This window comes from Eumetopias jubatus, unplaced genomic scaffold (assembly GCF_037043125.1).
Source record: "Eumetopias jubatus isolate StellerSeaLion01/CBP00866 unplaced genomic scaffold, mEumJub1_p1.0 scaffold_8, whole genome shotgun sequence".
NCBI classification, from domain to species: domain Eukaryota; kingdom Metazoa; phylum Chordata; class Mammalia; order Carnivora; family Otariidae; genus Eumetopias; species Eumetopias jubatus.
Window position 1 is genome coordinate 57,369,471 of NW_028274814.1, and position 16,876 is coordinate 57,386,346.

The 16,876-nt window shown below is 38.5% G+C and overlaps 1 protein-coding gene across 1 annotated transcript in view; it reads left to right on the forward strand.

The window, feature by feature from the left end:
- Positions 1 to 16,876, forward strand: part of LOC114203931 (ankyrin repeat domain-containing protein 26-like) — a 125,885-nt gene that overhangs the window by 64,681 nt on the left and 44,328 nt on the right. Inside the window, exon 9 of the mRNA XM_088025706.1 lies at positions 6,571 to 7,638. Coding sequence (XP_087881832.1) covers positions 6,571 to 7,638 — 1,068 coding nt within the window. The remainder of the gene's footprint in view (positions 1 to 6,570; positions 7,639 to 16,876) is intronic.

Consider the following 16,876-nt stretch of genomic DNA (forward strand, 5'->3'; position numbering starts at 1 on the left):
ACTGTTGGGTGTAGAAAAGAAAATGTGCATACTAAAATAAGTGCCTGGTACATTTTAGGTAATTAATAAATAAATGTTCTTAGTCTTCCCTTAGGAAAGCTTAGACTTTTTGAAGAGTTTCATACCTGTATCTAAACTGCTTTGCTATTATTTAAATATAATTTCAAGAAAAGTTTTTCTTCCTTCTTTGCCATTTCATTCAACCATTTTTCCTATCAATAAAAATTCCAAGCCTTTGTTTATCTAAATGAAGCAGCAGCTACCACAGTGTTCTGTTTATACTCAAGATGATATACTCCAAGGTTTCTCATCATGTCCAGTATCTTCTTCTTTGAGCACTGAAAACGTTTCTGCCGTCAGGAAGAGTTTAAATTTGTAGCAAATATACTTATTAAAGAATTTGTTTAAATACATCTTTTTAATGTCCTTTTATTTTGGTGGGGAATGCAAAGGAGAGTTAGGTGTTTTGTTAGTTCCTGTTGAAAGGTACATACAAATCAGTCTTCTGTCTATGAAAGTATTTACTCTGGCCTTCCATGTTCGGGCAAATGGAGATTAAAAGGTACCCTTAATCTAGGAAGCATATATGAGGTTTTGAGATGTTTTGGTTTTCAATACATGCTTTTCTTATTTGTAAGTCTGATTGCTGTTAACGTCGGAAATTCAGATATTTTCTTAGAAAAGGATTCGGAAGTCTTTATGCAGCTCATTTTTGATGTTAATTTTAACAGAGTATTTCTGAGAGTCTTCCAAAGAAAGACGTTAAACGTTTATCTGGAGCTGCGGATCAGAAGGGACCACGTATATTAAATGAAGAAGTAGAAGGTAAGAATTGTATTTTATTAAAAAGTCACTTGATAGAGTGTTAATTTAAAATGGGAATAGTGATATGTTCTAATATCCAAAGAAAATCACCTATTAAACGCATAGAAAGGAGAAAGATGTGAAAAGGAGATAAATTGATATCTTATCAGGTGTCAGCAACAGATTAAATTGAGAGTGCCACTGCAGGAACTAAATTACTGGTTCCATTTCAAGGTATTCTAAGACCTAAGGAACATCAGGAAATAAGAGGAAAAGAGCAAAAGAAGGAATGATGAGAAAGGCGGAGAGTACCGGGAGTAAATGAAGGGCAAAGGCAGCTCTTTATAGTGGAAGGTGGTAACATAAAATAATTCTTTAGAAGGAAGAGCAGAGTATTTGAAATGCAGGAAAAATATCAAGTGAGCTTCCAGTACCAAAGTTTGTCAGAGTAGTATGCCAAAATTTTTCCACTCTTCCTGATTTCCTCACTGTTGGGAAGACATTAAGGACCGGCGTAGCTGATTATGCAGAGCTATGTCCTAGTCGGCTATAAATGTATATATCTTAATGTCATACAAAATGGTGGCACTTCATAAGATAGTATCATTTAGTGCAAAATAAGAGAATTGGAAGGAAGAAGAGAGCAGGGTCAGTTAGGGGGAGATCAAGGAAGCTTTCGCCCTGATAAAAAGTCCATTAGAAAGTTTATGACTTTTTTTTTTAATTTTATTTATTTATTTGACACAGAGAGAGAGACAGCGAGAGAGGGAACACAGGCGGGGGGGTGGGAGAGGGAGAAGCAGGCTTCCCGCCAAGCAGGGAGCCCAATGTGGGGCTCGATCCCAGGACCCCGAGACCATGACCTGAGCTGAAGGCAGACGCTTAACAACTGAGCCACCCAGGCACCCCGAAAGTTTATGACTTTTAATACATTTTAGTTTTGGAGAATCGATAGGAACGTGAGGCTTTTTCTAGAAGGTTAAGTTAAGGTAAAGGAATGTGGCAGCAGACTCCGTATGGACCAGAATTTCTCAAATTGTAGTGAATCATCCGAGACCTTGTTAAAAATGCACATTGTGAGCAGCAGGTCTGGGATTCTGCATTCTGACCTCTCAGGTGATGCCAGTGTTGGTGGTCCTTGGGTCATGCGCTCCGTACGTAGCAAGGATGTAGACTTCCCTATAGAGAAATCTGGAAGGGCCACTGGATAGTTCAAGACATAATAGGATCAAGGAAGAGCATGACTTTGTTTTTATTGCTGAGCATGTTTTTAGCTAGAGGGGAGCAAGGAGATGGAGAAAGAGAGGTTATAGATGTAAGATACTGCTGCCACACCAAGAGGAAAGAAGCGGTGGAGATAATCCATAATCAAAGGGATGTAAAAGCAGAACAGTCCAGACCATAGATCCAGAAATTACTTTTTTAAAAGACTTATTTATTTATGTTAGGGAGAGAGAGAGAGAGAGAGAGAGAGAGCGCGCGAGCAACCAGGGCGAGGGGCAACGGGAGAGGGAGAGAGTATCCTTAAGCAGACTCCCTGCTGAGCCTGGAGCCCGATGCGGGGCTCAGTCCCAGGACCCCGACATCATGACCTGAGCTGAAATCAAGAGCCAAGACACCCAACTGACTGTGCCACCCAGGCGCCCCCAGAAATTACTTTTGAAGAAGGTGGATAGTGAAGGGAAGGAGGGAAGAAAGAAAGGCGTGGTAGCTAGGAAATTTTGGAGTTGATGAGGAAACTTGAGAGAATTCACCTTAGATGGCTTGAGTGTATTTGCACTAAAGCAGATTAAATTACAGCTGCTCCACAAAGAATACTGAAAGCAGATGGAATGCTAAACTTGGGGTGAAACAGCCACTCATTCATCCTCCTCAGATCTATGGGACATCAAAGATCTATGTTGTATTGGTATTCATTATTCAAATGAGATTAATTTGAATATGGAAGCTTTGGCTGTTTTTCTTTTTTAAGAGAGCTAATTTTTTGATATGATAGCTGTTTCAAAAAAACCTTTTAAAGACTAACATGATCTACCAAATCAAACTAATTTTGGAAACAAAAGAGATTATCACGTTCATTCCCTAAATGCTAAAATTGTTATTATCAGTAAGCATGACACTGATTTTGAAATACAAAAGATTTTCAGTATCTAAAAATTCTGTGGCGATTAAATTGGTTTTTTTTCCATTTTGGTAATCCTATTTCCATACTGAAAGCTTATTATACATTATTTCCTTTTTTCCCCCAAGATTTTATTTCTTTGAGAGAGAGAATGAGAGAGAGAGAGAGTATGAGAGGGGGGAGGGTCAGAGGGAGAAGCAGACTCCCCGCTGAGCGGGGAGCCCGATGCGGGACTCGATCCCAGGACTCTGGGATCATGACCTGAGCCGAAGGCAGCCGTTTAACTGACTGAGCCACCCAGGCACCTCCCTTTATTATTTTTAATGAATAAATGGAATACTGGTTTTAAGGAGCACTATATTATTTAAAAATAATATGTGGAAAGTCAGTTTTCATTCTACTAAGATACTCAGTCTATTGATTAACCACATCTAATGTGTGCTCTACTTAATGTACCAGTTAATTCCATGCCTTTTATCAGTCATGTGATCAGGTCTGTACTCATAAATCGTACAATATTTTTTTCACCCCTGTAGTTTTAGGTTCTTTCTTTACTTGTAGAATTAACACTGTGTTTTCAAAAGATTTTCAATGATCTCCTAGAGTAGTGAGTACAGGCAAGAAATGCAAAGTTATTTACCTCTGCAAGTGACTTGTTTGCTGTTACTTCTTCCCGAGCTTGGTAGATCCAAGAAGGAGGACTTCTAAAATACCTACAGGCTCCTGTAACAAAGGAAGATCTGAAACAAAAATTAGAAATACAAGCAACTTAAAACAGTTCATGTGGATTGTTTCTCTTCTCACTTGATGCCTTTTATAAAGTAGTGAGCAAAGTTAGTTCTCTAGGGACCCACGATTGTGTGCTTATTCATTTAATACAGATTTATTCTGTACTGTGCCCTGATAATTTTATATCCTCAATAGTTCTGGACCCATTCTGTCAGTTCAGGTGTACTTCATCTTTATTTTGCAGTACTGCCTTGTAATTCATCTCCCATCTTGTGTGACAGTGCCCCTCAAATTCATCCCTCTCCACGGCATTTAGAGTGATCTGTCTCAAATGTCAATATGACTAGGAACCACTGTTGAAAATATATTTGTGTCCAGGTATCTTAAACTTACATATAAAGCTTTCATAACCTTGACTTCTGCCAAACTCTCTAGCCCTTTCTGCCGTCTGCCCTTTTCTCTGGCATTCTGAACTGCTGGTGATGTCTTCCTCTTAGATCCCTGTATTACCCTGTTGTGTGCTTCTCTCCCTTTTAGACAAATATTTACCCTGTCGTGTGCTTCTCTCCCTTGTCTTCCTACAGCCTTGCATACTCTCCCTGTTTTCCTCCCTCTAATCCCTTTGAATCTGGCTGACCTCACTGTTTTCAATTTCGGTTCAGGCATTATGTCCAGAAAAACCATTCCTGACACCTTTTATCTACGTGCTTCTTGAAACCTGGGTGCCTAGCACTTACTGGGAACTCAGTAAATAATTACTGAGTAAAATGAAGACAGTTTACATAGAGATGACTTAAGAGATTGCCCCATACAGGGGCACCTGTGTGGCTCAGTCGGTTGAGCGTCCAACTCTTGATTTCGGCTCAGGTCATGAGCTCAGAGTTGTGAGATCGAGCCCCATGTGTGGCTCAGTGCTGGGCTTGGAGCCCGGTCAAGATTCTCTCTCTCTCTCTCTCTCTGCTCCTCCCCCTGTCTAAAAAAAGAGAGAGAGAGAGAGAGAGAGAGAGAGAGAGAGATTGTCCCATACAGTCCAGGAGCCAAAGAAATAGATATAGAAAGAAGTAATTTACAGTTCAGGTGGTGAAGATACACTAGAAAAATCTGTAAAGTACTAAGGTACCCCTGAAGAAAGAGACACCTATTAATCTGGGGAAGACTAGCCATAATCAAGGATGACTTTACATAGCAGTCTGTGTCCTAAAAGATGTGAAGAAATTTATCAAGTAGGAGAGGAAAACATTTCAGGAATGTTTACACTCAGCAGCGACGTACACCCATAGGAAGCTTGTACACTAATAAAGGCATAAAAAATACTAATAATTTTGGAAACCATGAATAATGTTGTAGCTGAGGCTTTGGGTGTTAAGAGGTGCTGTTACAAGGTAAAGAATAGTCTGTTGTGATTTTACATGTTTCTGCTGCATTTTAAAATTTTGTTTCTGAGTGTTTTGTTCATTGATGTGAGGTGGATGAACTTGTGAATGAATCGTTGAGATGTTTGTATGTCTTTAACCTGGTGACCTTTAGTATTTCCCAAATGGTTTGTTGAAGTTTCCGATAATTAAAAGTGTTTCTTAAAGTAAATATTCAGCTAAAGATTAAGTTTAATTTGAACTATCAATAGATGAAATGTTATTTTCTGTTTTTAAGAAGGATATAGCTTTATCTAACCATTCTCAGTAGTCCATTTTAACTAAATATATAGATTTGCCAGGAGAACGAGACTTAGAAAGGACATCAGAGGAAGAGCAAAAAAGACTTGATGAAAGTGAAAATAACCACCTACAGGTATGTAAAAAGTTAAATTTAAATGTAAATTTCCGCTTTTATATTGTTTTTCCTGCTTTAATAACGTAACATAGTTCAAATGAAATTATCTTTTGAATGGACATATTGAAGTCAATAGATTATAATTTAATATTTAGTTTTTATAAAATTTTACAAGTTACAAACCTTAAACTATTGTTAGAATTTATAGTAACTTATAGCTAAACTTCATCCTTGGAATTGAGAGGAAAAAAAAATTCCTGAACAGTGTTTGCTTCTTCCATTTTTGTCACTTTTTATGTGATAAAGAAGGTAACACCAAATATTGAATCATATGTTTAAACAGTTGAAATTATGAGCAGCGTAATAATGATGACTACTGACTTAGATCCACGTAGAAGGAGTAATTATCCTCAGTGGTTCCAAATGTGCAGTTCTGTATTGCCCATCACTAATGCCAAGATTAAAGATTTATTTTGCCTTGTGATCTCTGTGTAGTTGACTTCAAGAGAGTGGGGTCATAAAATCAGCACAATTGCCAATTGCCTAGAATCCCACCTTCCAGGATGGGACCTTTGTAGTTGGGTAATAAACCATAACTCTTTCAGTTATTTCATTTCAGCGTAGGAAATCAGTATTATTAACATTTTTCTTATCCACTCTCAGTGGACATTATATTAGAGCTGGATAGAAGCAGATAATTATAGTGATGTATAACACTATCATAGTATATAATTTGAATTAAGATTTAGGAATTTTCTTTCTGATTGATGTTAATTGATTTTGGCTCCTAATAATTTAAAATTTGCCTATTCTCTAGTTATTAGTCTTTAAAGAAAATCCTCAAATGCACGGTAGGGGCTATGTAAGGTATGGTGAGGTAAAATGTTTTTAAGTTTGTCACATTAAAAATAATGTAATTCATTTTTTGGTAGATGGAACATGGAATGAATTGTTTATTTCCAAAAAACTGACAAAGTTAAGTTGATGGATTTATGTTTTTCTTCTGTCTTAAGCTAGGGCGAGTTATTTTTCGCTTCTTTGTTACAATCCAGTGACTTGGGAGCAGCTTAACATAGATTAAGAAATCTAACAGTTAAATTTTAATTATTTTCTAATTTTTCTTTGTCCATACTTGATTACTTAAGGATAAAGTTATTTTACAAACATGTATCCTGGCAGAAAAGACATCTGAAAATCAAACCAAGCAAATTAATGTTCCACTTTTGCATCTGCAAAAAAAGTCTCGAGAACCAGAGATGAATAAGAACTGTGATAGAGAGGCTCGTGTAGCTGTATTTTCAGAACATCCTCTTGTGCAAAACCATGAGGAACTCTGGATCAAACAAGGCAACTTAGGGTGGAAAAAGAATTTAAAACTCATCACCAGTGAGTTAAAGTGGGAGTTTGGTAAAACTTGTCAAAGACACAAAATTGCTCCTTATCCTAAGGAAGAGTCACTACATGGTAACTTTAAAGAAGGAGCAAACGTAATGGAAATACCTTCTAACTTGACAAATGACAGACTCGATTGTGAGAAAAGGGATACATTTGCAGTGCCTGTCCCTCTAGTATTTCAGGCATTTGCTGAACAAAAACCGTCTAGTCTCAAATATGCTTGGCAGTCATCTTCTGATTTTGCTTTAAGTGAAAATAAATCGGACCGTGAAAATGGTCACAAACCAGACACTGAGCATGTTTTTAACAAAAATAAGAGTTTTAAAAGTGATACAGAAAATAAAAAAGTAAGGAACCCACTCGCTATGTTTGAAGTGAAAGAAGACCAAGAGCTTGACATGCCAATGGCAAAAAGTATGAACCAAAATAGCACTAATTCTAAATTAGAGATGGGACATCTACCTCAGTCTAGTCATTCGGAAAGCCTTTGTGACAAAAGGTTTTCCAGCTCCAATGAGGTGAGACAGATGGCTCAAATAAAAAGGCACAATAGTTCTGCTGTTACAGACACTTACAAGAAGACAAAAGACTTGTTCCGGAAGCCATTCTGTGCAGATAATGACAGTACTAATAACTATAGAAGTATGGAACCCGAAGTAGAAAATGAGAGTTCTTCTCCACCATGTAGTTACGGAACATCAGAAGTATATCTAAAAGAAGAAATACAGCAAGATGTTCAAAAGGTTAAGAACGAGATAGGCATGTTACAGATAGACTTCCTGGATTTGGAAAAAGAGAAAGTTCAACTTCAAAAAGAGGTAAGAGGTTCACTTTGCTGCTGCTCTTTTGTTTTTTTCTCTTTATCAGTTATCTGAGTCATTTTGATTTTCCACTTAGGAGAAGAGATCGTGTATAAAATGGGGTTGTCTAAATACGTGATTGTGTTCGGAAATAGCTTATTTCTGCTATCTAAATGATAGGAGTGCAGGAAAGCATTCTTATGATTTGTTTTCCTTAGGTTTCTCCGTCAGTCTCCCAAGTGGCATGTGAACTTGGGAACGAATTTAGCTATGCACCATGTGACCTCATGAACCCGAGTAACCGTAAAGAAAATTCCTTAAAAAATGCAATTATCGGGGCGCCTGGGTGACTCAGTCGTTAAGCATCTGCCTTCGGCTCAGGTCATGATCCCGGGGTCCTGGGACGGAGCCCCGCATCGGGCTCCCTGCTCATTGGGAAGCCTGCTTCTCCCTCTCCCACTCCCCCTGCTTGTGTTCCATCTCTCTCTGTGTCTCTCTCTGTCAAATAAATAAATAAAATCTTTTAAAAAAAAAACTTTAAAAAAATGCAGTTATCTTGGCACGTCTGGGTGGCACAGTCGAGCATCCGACTCTTGGTTTTGGCTTGGGTTTTGATCTCAGGTTCGTGAGATTGAGCCCCACGTTTGGCTCTGTGCTCAGTGTGGAGTGTGCTTTAGTTTCTCTCTCCTTCTCCCTCTGCCCTTCCTGCTCATGCTCTCGCTCTCTCTCTCTCAAATAAATAAATCTTTAAAAAATATATAATAATCTCTAGTGTTTTGTTTTTTTTTTTAAGTTTTCTTTCTTTATTTATTTGAGAGAGCGCGCACGTGTGTGCACGAGCATGAGCCGGGGGAGAGGCAGAGGCAGAGAGAAAGGGAGAAGCAGACTCTCTGCTGAGCAGGGAGCCTGACATGGGGCTCCATCCCAGGCCCCTGGGATCATGACCTGAGCTGAAGGCAGACGCTTAACCGCTGAGCCATCCAGGTGCCCCATCTCTAGGGTTTTTATTTTTATCTATTGGCTTAAATATAAACTGCGTTTCCATAAACAATAAAATGGGAAAGAAGCAATGACTAAGAGAAAAGATATAAACAAATATTTCAGCTAAACCTATTTATTGTTTCAGTATGTGCAATCTTTTCTGCTTTGTACTCTTGGAACTTAGAATTCCAACAGGACCACGTTGAGATATTTTTAATAACAAATATTTGGATTATCACTTTCTTCCTCCACATTTTTTAAAAACAGACTCTTTTTTTAAGATTTATTTATTTATTGAGAGAGCATAAGCCAAGGGGAGGGCTAAAGGGAGAGAGGGAGAGAGAGAGAGAGGTAGGTAGACTCCCCACTGAGCATGGAGCCTGATGCGGGGCTCAATCCCACAACCTCGAGATCATGAGCTGAGCCAAAATCAAGAGTCAGAGGCCCAACTGACTGAGCCACCCAGGCGCCCCCCTCCACTTTTTTTGGTCACCATTCTCACATGTTTCTGTTGAGTCAGACCTTCATATTATGTTTAATAAAGTATGGTACATTTTGACATGTATGATTTTTATAATGTAGGTAGCAGAAACCTTCAGAAACCTTCAGTATTTAACTCGAAGGGAGAAAATGGACTTTTGAGGTGAATTGAGTTTTAAAAATAGACAAAAATCTAGAGATATCCTCCTTTAAAAGAAGAAGTAGCTAAGCACCGTGTCCCCAATTAAGATATTAAATTACTGTGCCAGTGTCATACTTTTAATGTATCTGATTAATTTAATGAATGTGTTTGATAACTTACCTGATTCAGCATCAAAGAATTGTATCATCTCTTTCGGTGCCATAAGATGCTAGGTAATGCCACTTTAGGAACTTTGGACCAAATTAACCTTTTTTGGTTTTACTCCCATTTATCAGTGGAAAACAGGATTAAAGTTGATAATTACTTTTATATCCTCTAGCTATAAAATTTTATGGTTTTTGAATGTGGAATTTGGGGAGCATTACTCATTTCCCAAAATTCTACACTAACAGTTTCACTCTGTTCTTTTTGTGTTGTGGTGAACTTTGGTTCATATATTTTAATGAACACTGTCACTTTTTTGATAGCCCTAGGATCCAAATGAAAAAAAGAATTGTAAAAGGTAGTTGGGGAAAAAATAGCTCAGTGTAGAAAGAGGAAAACTTCTGTTTGTTCCTGGAGCACCACAATGTCACATCCTTTAAATCTGGCTGTTTTTGCAAAATCCAGGTGGTAAGGACAGAAGATGACACATTTTGTGTCTTTGTCCTTTTTATTTCTTTGTATCTGCTGGTCAGATGGGGTGGGGTGGGGAATGGTAGGGAGCAAACCGTGGATATGAATACAAAATTAAGAAAGCCCTTTTTCAAATTTGGGAAAATTCTATTTTAATTAATTAATTATTTTTTAAGATTTTATTTATTTGTCAGAGAGAGAGAGAGAGAGAGAGCACAAGCAGGAGGAGCGGCAGGCAGAGGGAGAAGCAGGCTTCCCACTGAGCAAGGAGCCTGATGCGGGCCTCGATCCCAGGACCCTGGATCAGACCCGAGCCGAAGGCAGACGCTTACCCAGCTGAGTCACCCACGCGTCCCAATTCAGCTGTTTTTATTCAAACAGAAATGAAGCAGAATTTATAAAAATTGCAATTATTTATAATGATAAAGTTAAACACGAAATATTTTTATCGATTAAAATTACGACAAACTAAGAGTCAAATGTTATAATTAATGCAAAAAAGTTCTGGGATGACTGGGTGGCTCAGTCGTCAAGCATCTGCCTTAGGCTCAGGTCGTGATCCCAGGGTCCTGGGATCGAGCCCCGCATCGGGCTCCCTGCTCGGCCGGAGGCCTGCTTCTCCCTCTCCCACTCCCCCTGCCTGTGTTCCTGCTGTCGCTGTCTCTCTGTCAAATACATAAATAAAATCTTAAAATAATATATATATATATATATAAGCATTGAATGATGTTAAAGCATAAATGGGGATGCTTAGACTTTTCTCTGTCATCTCTGCATTTACGCATAAAAACTATTTCCTTATACTTTTTACGTGTAATTGATAAAATAATCATGTGCTAAATATAATAATACAGCATAATACAGTTCTGCTAATTTGCGAGCTTAACTTAATGAAAGCTGTGTAGTATTATTGCAGAAAACCGAGGCTTAGGAGTCATAAGGAAGTAGTTTGGGTTTTGAAATTAAGTTATTTAAAAAACTAAAGAATTACTCCAGGCCAAGCTATGGCCAGATGTGATTCTGTGGTGTATATGGATGTGCAAAATTCCTAATCAGATCTAGAAAGTTTGGGTTACAGTTTTTTACAACTTGGAGCCTGAAAAGCTAATGCCTGGGACTTGAAAGCATTTTATATGTGTGTGTGTGTGTATGTGTGTGTTTATATGTGTGTATATATATATATATATATATATATATATATATATTTTAATATTTTATTTATTTATTAGAGAGAGAGAGGGAGAGTGAGCAGGAGGGAGAGGGAGAATCTGCAGCAGACTCCACTCTGGGCGCAGAGCACTACTGATACCAAGAGTTGGACGCTCAACTGACTGAGCCATCCAGGGGCCCTGAAAGTATTATATTTGGATTGTCAAGTGGATTTACAAGGAGCTTTGGGATTATAATAACAATTTGGTTTAGCGGTGTTTTATTTATTTATTTTTAAAAAGATTTTCTTTATTTATTTGAGAGAGAGAGAGAGAAAGACAGCGTGAGCTGGGGGAGGTGCGGAGGGAGAGGGAGAAGCAGGCTCCCCACTGAGCACATGGGGCTAGATCCCAGAACCAACTGAGCCACCCAGGCATCTCTGGTTTAGTGGTGTTTTAATAGGTAAAAGCCTTTTTGGATAGTTAAAATAGTATGCATTAAGTATCTTTGTGGCTGCCATACTTGTAGTAACATAAGTATAAAGTGATGATGACCTATTCTAAGGTGACAGACCATGGAAGGAGGTAAAAAGGGCCTGACCTCTTAGCACAGGCAGGTGCTACACAATGGTGCAAGCACCATATTCGAAGTCAAAAGATATGCTAGCATCCTGGTTCTGTCACTTGGTAGCTGTGGGATCCCAGAAAAACTTGTTTAACCTGTTTGAATGTCAGTGACCTCATTCATAAAAATGGTACTAATACCTACCTCTCAGGTATGTGTAATGAACAAATGTGGGAACAAATGTGAAAACACTTTGTATACTGTAAAGGCTGCTATAGAAATACAGGACAAAAATGATCACAGCAGTATTTAGTGATTTATTAAATATTGAGGACACTTTTTTTAAATGTGAAGATTTCTGAAGGACAATAAAATAAATGGCAGTAGTGTCAAGAAAAGAATGGCAAAGATAGAACGGGCAGGTGGATTTCTAATCTGGGATATGTTAAGTTTCAGTGACATTGTATAGATATACAGCTGACCCTTGAACGGGATGAGTTTGAATTGTGTGGCCACTTACACACAGACTTTTTTGATACAGTACAGTACTGTTAATCTGTTTTCCTTATGATTTCTTAATAGCCTTTTCTTTATATTGTAAGAATCCAGTATATAATACCTATAACATGAAAATGTGTTAATTGACGTTACATTATTGGTAAGGTCAGCATTAGGTTATAATTTACTCTGACCTTCCATGCTCACTTTACAGAGTCCAGGGCCAAATGAGGATTAAGACGTAGATTAGATCTAGAGAGCAGATACGAGGTCTTCTGTTTGAATGTTTTGGTTTTTAATTTACATTTTTCCTATTTTAAGTCTAATTGCGTTTAAAGTAGGAAGTTCAATAGGAGATTAGTAGTTAAGTTTTTGGGGAATCAAAAGTTAGATGTGGATTTTTGACTGCACGGCTGTGCAAACGCCCTTAACCCTTGCATTGTGTAAGGGTCGACAGTATAGTGACTTGGTACTTGAGACCTTCTCAGTGAGATGATTTTATTTCTTTTTTAGAGAGAGAGAGAGAGAGAGAGAGAGAGCATGTGAGAGGGGTGGGGAGGGGCAGAAGAAGAGGGAGCGAGAGAATCCCAAGTAGGCTTCATGCTCAGCACGGAGCCCGACATGGGGCTTGATCTCATGACCCTGAGATCGTGAACTGAGCTGAAATCAAGAGTTGGACACTTAACTGACTCTGCCACACAGGCACCCCCCTCAGTGAGATTTTATATGTTTGACCTTAAATACATTTCTGTTATTGAATATCAGCTATGTACCGGCTGTATAAGTTGAGGGGTTAGGCTGTAGTGGTAGGAGCAGAAAAAATAAGGAAACAACAATCCATTGTAAGTTACTATAAGTGCTTTGTATAAAGAAAATGGAAATGTTAGGTTAGGGAATTTTGGGGGAGTTTGTCATTAGGATGGGGATGAGAATGGGAATGGAATTTTGTTAGTCAGGAAAGATCTCTCTGAATGTGGCAAGAGCTGCCAAGTGGCGGATGAGAAGGACCAGTCGTGCCAGGGTCTTGGAGAAGGACGTTCTAGACAGAGAGAACCATGGATCACATCTATGCATCATTTCACTCTTATGTCTTGGAATGACCAGGAAGCAGGAAGATCCACCCCATTGTCATAATCATTGTTGTTACTGTTGGGTGTAGAAAAGAAAATGTGCATACTAAAATAAGTGCCTGGTACATTTTAGGTAATTAATAAATAAATGTTCTTAGTCTTCCCTTAGGAAAGCTTAGACTTTTTGAAGAGTTTCATACCTGTATCTAAACTGCTTTGCTATTATTTAAATATAATTTCAAGAAAAGTTTTTCTTCCTTCTTTGCCATTTCATTCAACCATTTTTCCTATCAATAAAAATTCCAAGCCTTTGTTTATCTAAATGAAGCAGCAGCTACCACAGTGTTCTGTTTATACTCAAGATGATATACTCCAAGGTTTCTCATCATGTCCAGTATCTTCTTCTTTGAGCACTGAAAACGTTTCTGCCGTCAGGAAGAGTTTAAATTTGTAGCAAATATACTTATTAAAGAATTTGTTTAAATACATCTTTTTAATGTCCTTTTATTTTGGTGGGGAATGCAAAGGAGAGTTAGGTGTTTTGTTAGTTCCTGTTGAAAGGTACATACAAATCAGTCTTCTGTCTATGAAAGTATTTACTTTGGCCTTCCATGTTCGGGCAAATGGAGATTAAAAGGTACCCTTAATCTAGGAAGCATATATGAGGTTTTGAGATGTTTTGGTTTTCAATACATGCTTTTCTTATTTGTAAGTCTGATTGCTGTTAACGTCGGAAATTCAGATATTTTCTTAGAAAAGGATTCGGAAGTCTTTATGCAGCTCATTTTTGATGTTAATTTTAACAGAGTATTTCTGAGAGTCTTCCAAAGAAAGACGTTAAACGTTTATCTGGAGCTGCGGATCAGAAGGGACCACGTATATTAAATGAAGAAGTAGAAGGTAAGAATTGTATTTTATTAAAAAGTCACTTGATAGAGTGTTAATTTAAAATGGGAATAGTGATATGTTCTAATATCCAAAGAAAATCACCTATTAAACGCATAGAAAGGAGAAAGATGTGAAAAGGAGATAAATTGATATCTTATCAGGTGTCAGCAACAGATTAAATTGAGAGTGCCACTGCAGGAACTAAATTACTGGTTCCATTTCAAGGTATTCTAAGACCTAAGGAACATCAGGAAATAAGAGGAAAAGAGCAAAAGAAGGAATGATGAGAAAGGCGGAGAGTACCGGGAGTAAATGAAGGGCAAAGGCAGCTCTTTATAGTGGAAGGTGGTAACATAAAATAATTCTTTAGAAGGAAGAGCAGAGTATTTGAAATGCAGGAAAAATATCAAGTGAGCTTCCAGTACCAAAGTTTGTCAGAGTAGTATGCCAAAATTTTTCCACTCTTCCTGATTTCCTCACTGTTGGGAAGACATTAAGGACCGGCGTAGCTGATAATGCAGAGCTATGTCCTAGTCGGCTATAAATGTATATATCTTAATGTCATACAAAATGGTGGCACTTCATAAGATAGTATCATTTAGTGCAAAATAAGAGAATTGGAAGGAAGAAGAGAGCAGGGTCAGTTAGGGGGAGATCAAGGAAGCTTTCGCCCTGATAAAAAGTCCATTAGAAAGTTCATGACTTTTTTTTTTTAATTTTATTTATTTATTTGACACAGAGAGAGAGACAGCGAGAGAGGGAACACAGGCGGGGGGGTGGGAGAGGGAGAAGCAGGCTTCCCGCCAAGCAGGGAGCCCAATGTGGGGCTCGATCCCAGGACCCCGAGACCATGACCTGAGCTGAAGGCAGACGCTTAACAACTGAGCCACCCAGGCACCCCGAAAGTTTATGACTTTTAATACATTTTAGTTTTGGAGAATCGATAGGAACGTGAGGCTTTTTCTAGAAGGTTAAGTTAAGGTAAAGGAATGTGGCAGCAGACTCCGTATGGACCAGAATTTCTCAAATTGTAGTGAATCATCCGAGACCTTGTTAAAAATGCACATTGTGAGCAGCAGGTCTGGGATTCTGCATTCTGACCTCTCAGGTGATGCCAGTGTTGGTGGTCCTTGGGTCATGCGCTCCGTACGTAGCAAGGATGTAGACTTCCCTATAGAGAAATCTGGAAGGGCCACTGGATAGTTCAAGACATAATAGGATCAAGGAAGAGCATGACTTTGTTTTTATTGCTGAGCATGTTTTTAGCTAGAGGGGAGCAAGGAGATGGAGAAAGAGAGGTTATAGATGTAAGATACTGCTGCCACACCAAGAGGAAAGAAGCGGTGGAGATAATCCATAATCAAAGGGATGTAAAAGCAGAACAGTCCAGACCATAGATCCAGAAATTACTTTTTTAAAAGACTTATTTATTTATGTTAGGGAGAGAGAGAGAGAGAGAGAGAGAGAGAGCGCGAGCAACCAGGGCGAGGGGCAACGGGAGAGGGAGAGAGTATCCTTAAGCAGACTCCCTGCTGAGCCTGGAGCCCGATGCGGGGCTCAGTCCCAGGACCCCGACATCATGACCTGAGCTGAAATCAAGAGCCAAGACACCCAACTGACTGTGCCACCCAGGCGCCCCCAGAAATTACTTTTGAAGAAGGTGGATAGTGAAGGGAAGGAGGGAAGAAAGAAAGGCGTGGTAGCTAGGAAATTTTGGAGTTGATGAGGAAACTTGAGAGAATTCACCTTAGATGGCTTGAGTGTATTTGCACTAAAGCAGATTAAATTACAGCTGCTCCACAAAGAATACTGAAAGCAGATGGAATGCTAAACTTGGGGTGAAACAGCCACTCATTCATCCTCCTCAGATCTATGGGACATCAAAGATCTATGTTGTATTGGTATTCATTATTCAAATGAGATTAATTTGAATATGGAAGCTTTGGCTGTTTTTCTTTTTTAAGAGAGCTAATTTTTTGATATGATAGCTGTTTCAAAAAAACCTTTTAAAGACTAACATGATCTACCAAATCAAACTAATTTTGGAAACAAAAGAGATTATCACGTTCATTCCCTAAATGCTAAAATTGTTATTATCAGTAAGCATGACACTGATTTTGAAATACAAAAGATTTTCAGTATCTAAAAATTCTGTGGCGATTAAATTGGTTTTTTTTCCATTTTGGTAATCCTATTTCCATACTGAAAGCTTATTATACATTATTTCCTTTTTTCCCCCAAGATTTTATTTCTTTGAGAGAGAGAATGAGAGAGAGAGAGAGTATGAGAGGGGGGAGGGTCAGAGGGAGAAGCAGACTCCCCGCTGAGCGGGGAGCCCGATGCGGGACTCGATCCCAGGACTCTGGGATCATGACCTGAGCCGAAGGCAGCCGTTTAACTGACTGAGCCACCCAGGCACCTCCCTTTATTATTTTTAATGAATAAATGGAATACTGGTTTTAAGGAGCACTATATTATTTAAAAATAATATGTGGAAAGTCAGTTTTCATTCTACTAAGATACTCAGTCTATTGATTAACCACATCTAATGTGTGCTCTACTTAATGTACCAGTTAATTCCATGCCTTTTATCAGTCATGTGATCAGGTCTGTACTCATAAATCGTACAATATTTTTTTCACCCCTGTAGTTTTAGGTTCTTTCTTTACTTGTAGAATTAACACTGTGTTTTCAAAAGATTTTCAATGATCTCCTAGAGTAGTGAGTACAGGCAAGAAATGCAAAGTTATTTACCTCTGCAAGTGACTTGTTTGCTGTTACTTCTTCCCGAGCTTGGTAGATCCAAGAAGGAGGACTTCTAAAATACCTACAGGCTCCTGTAACAAAG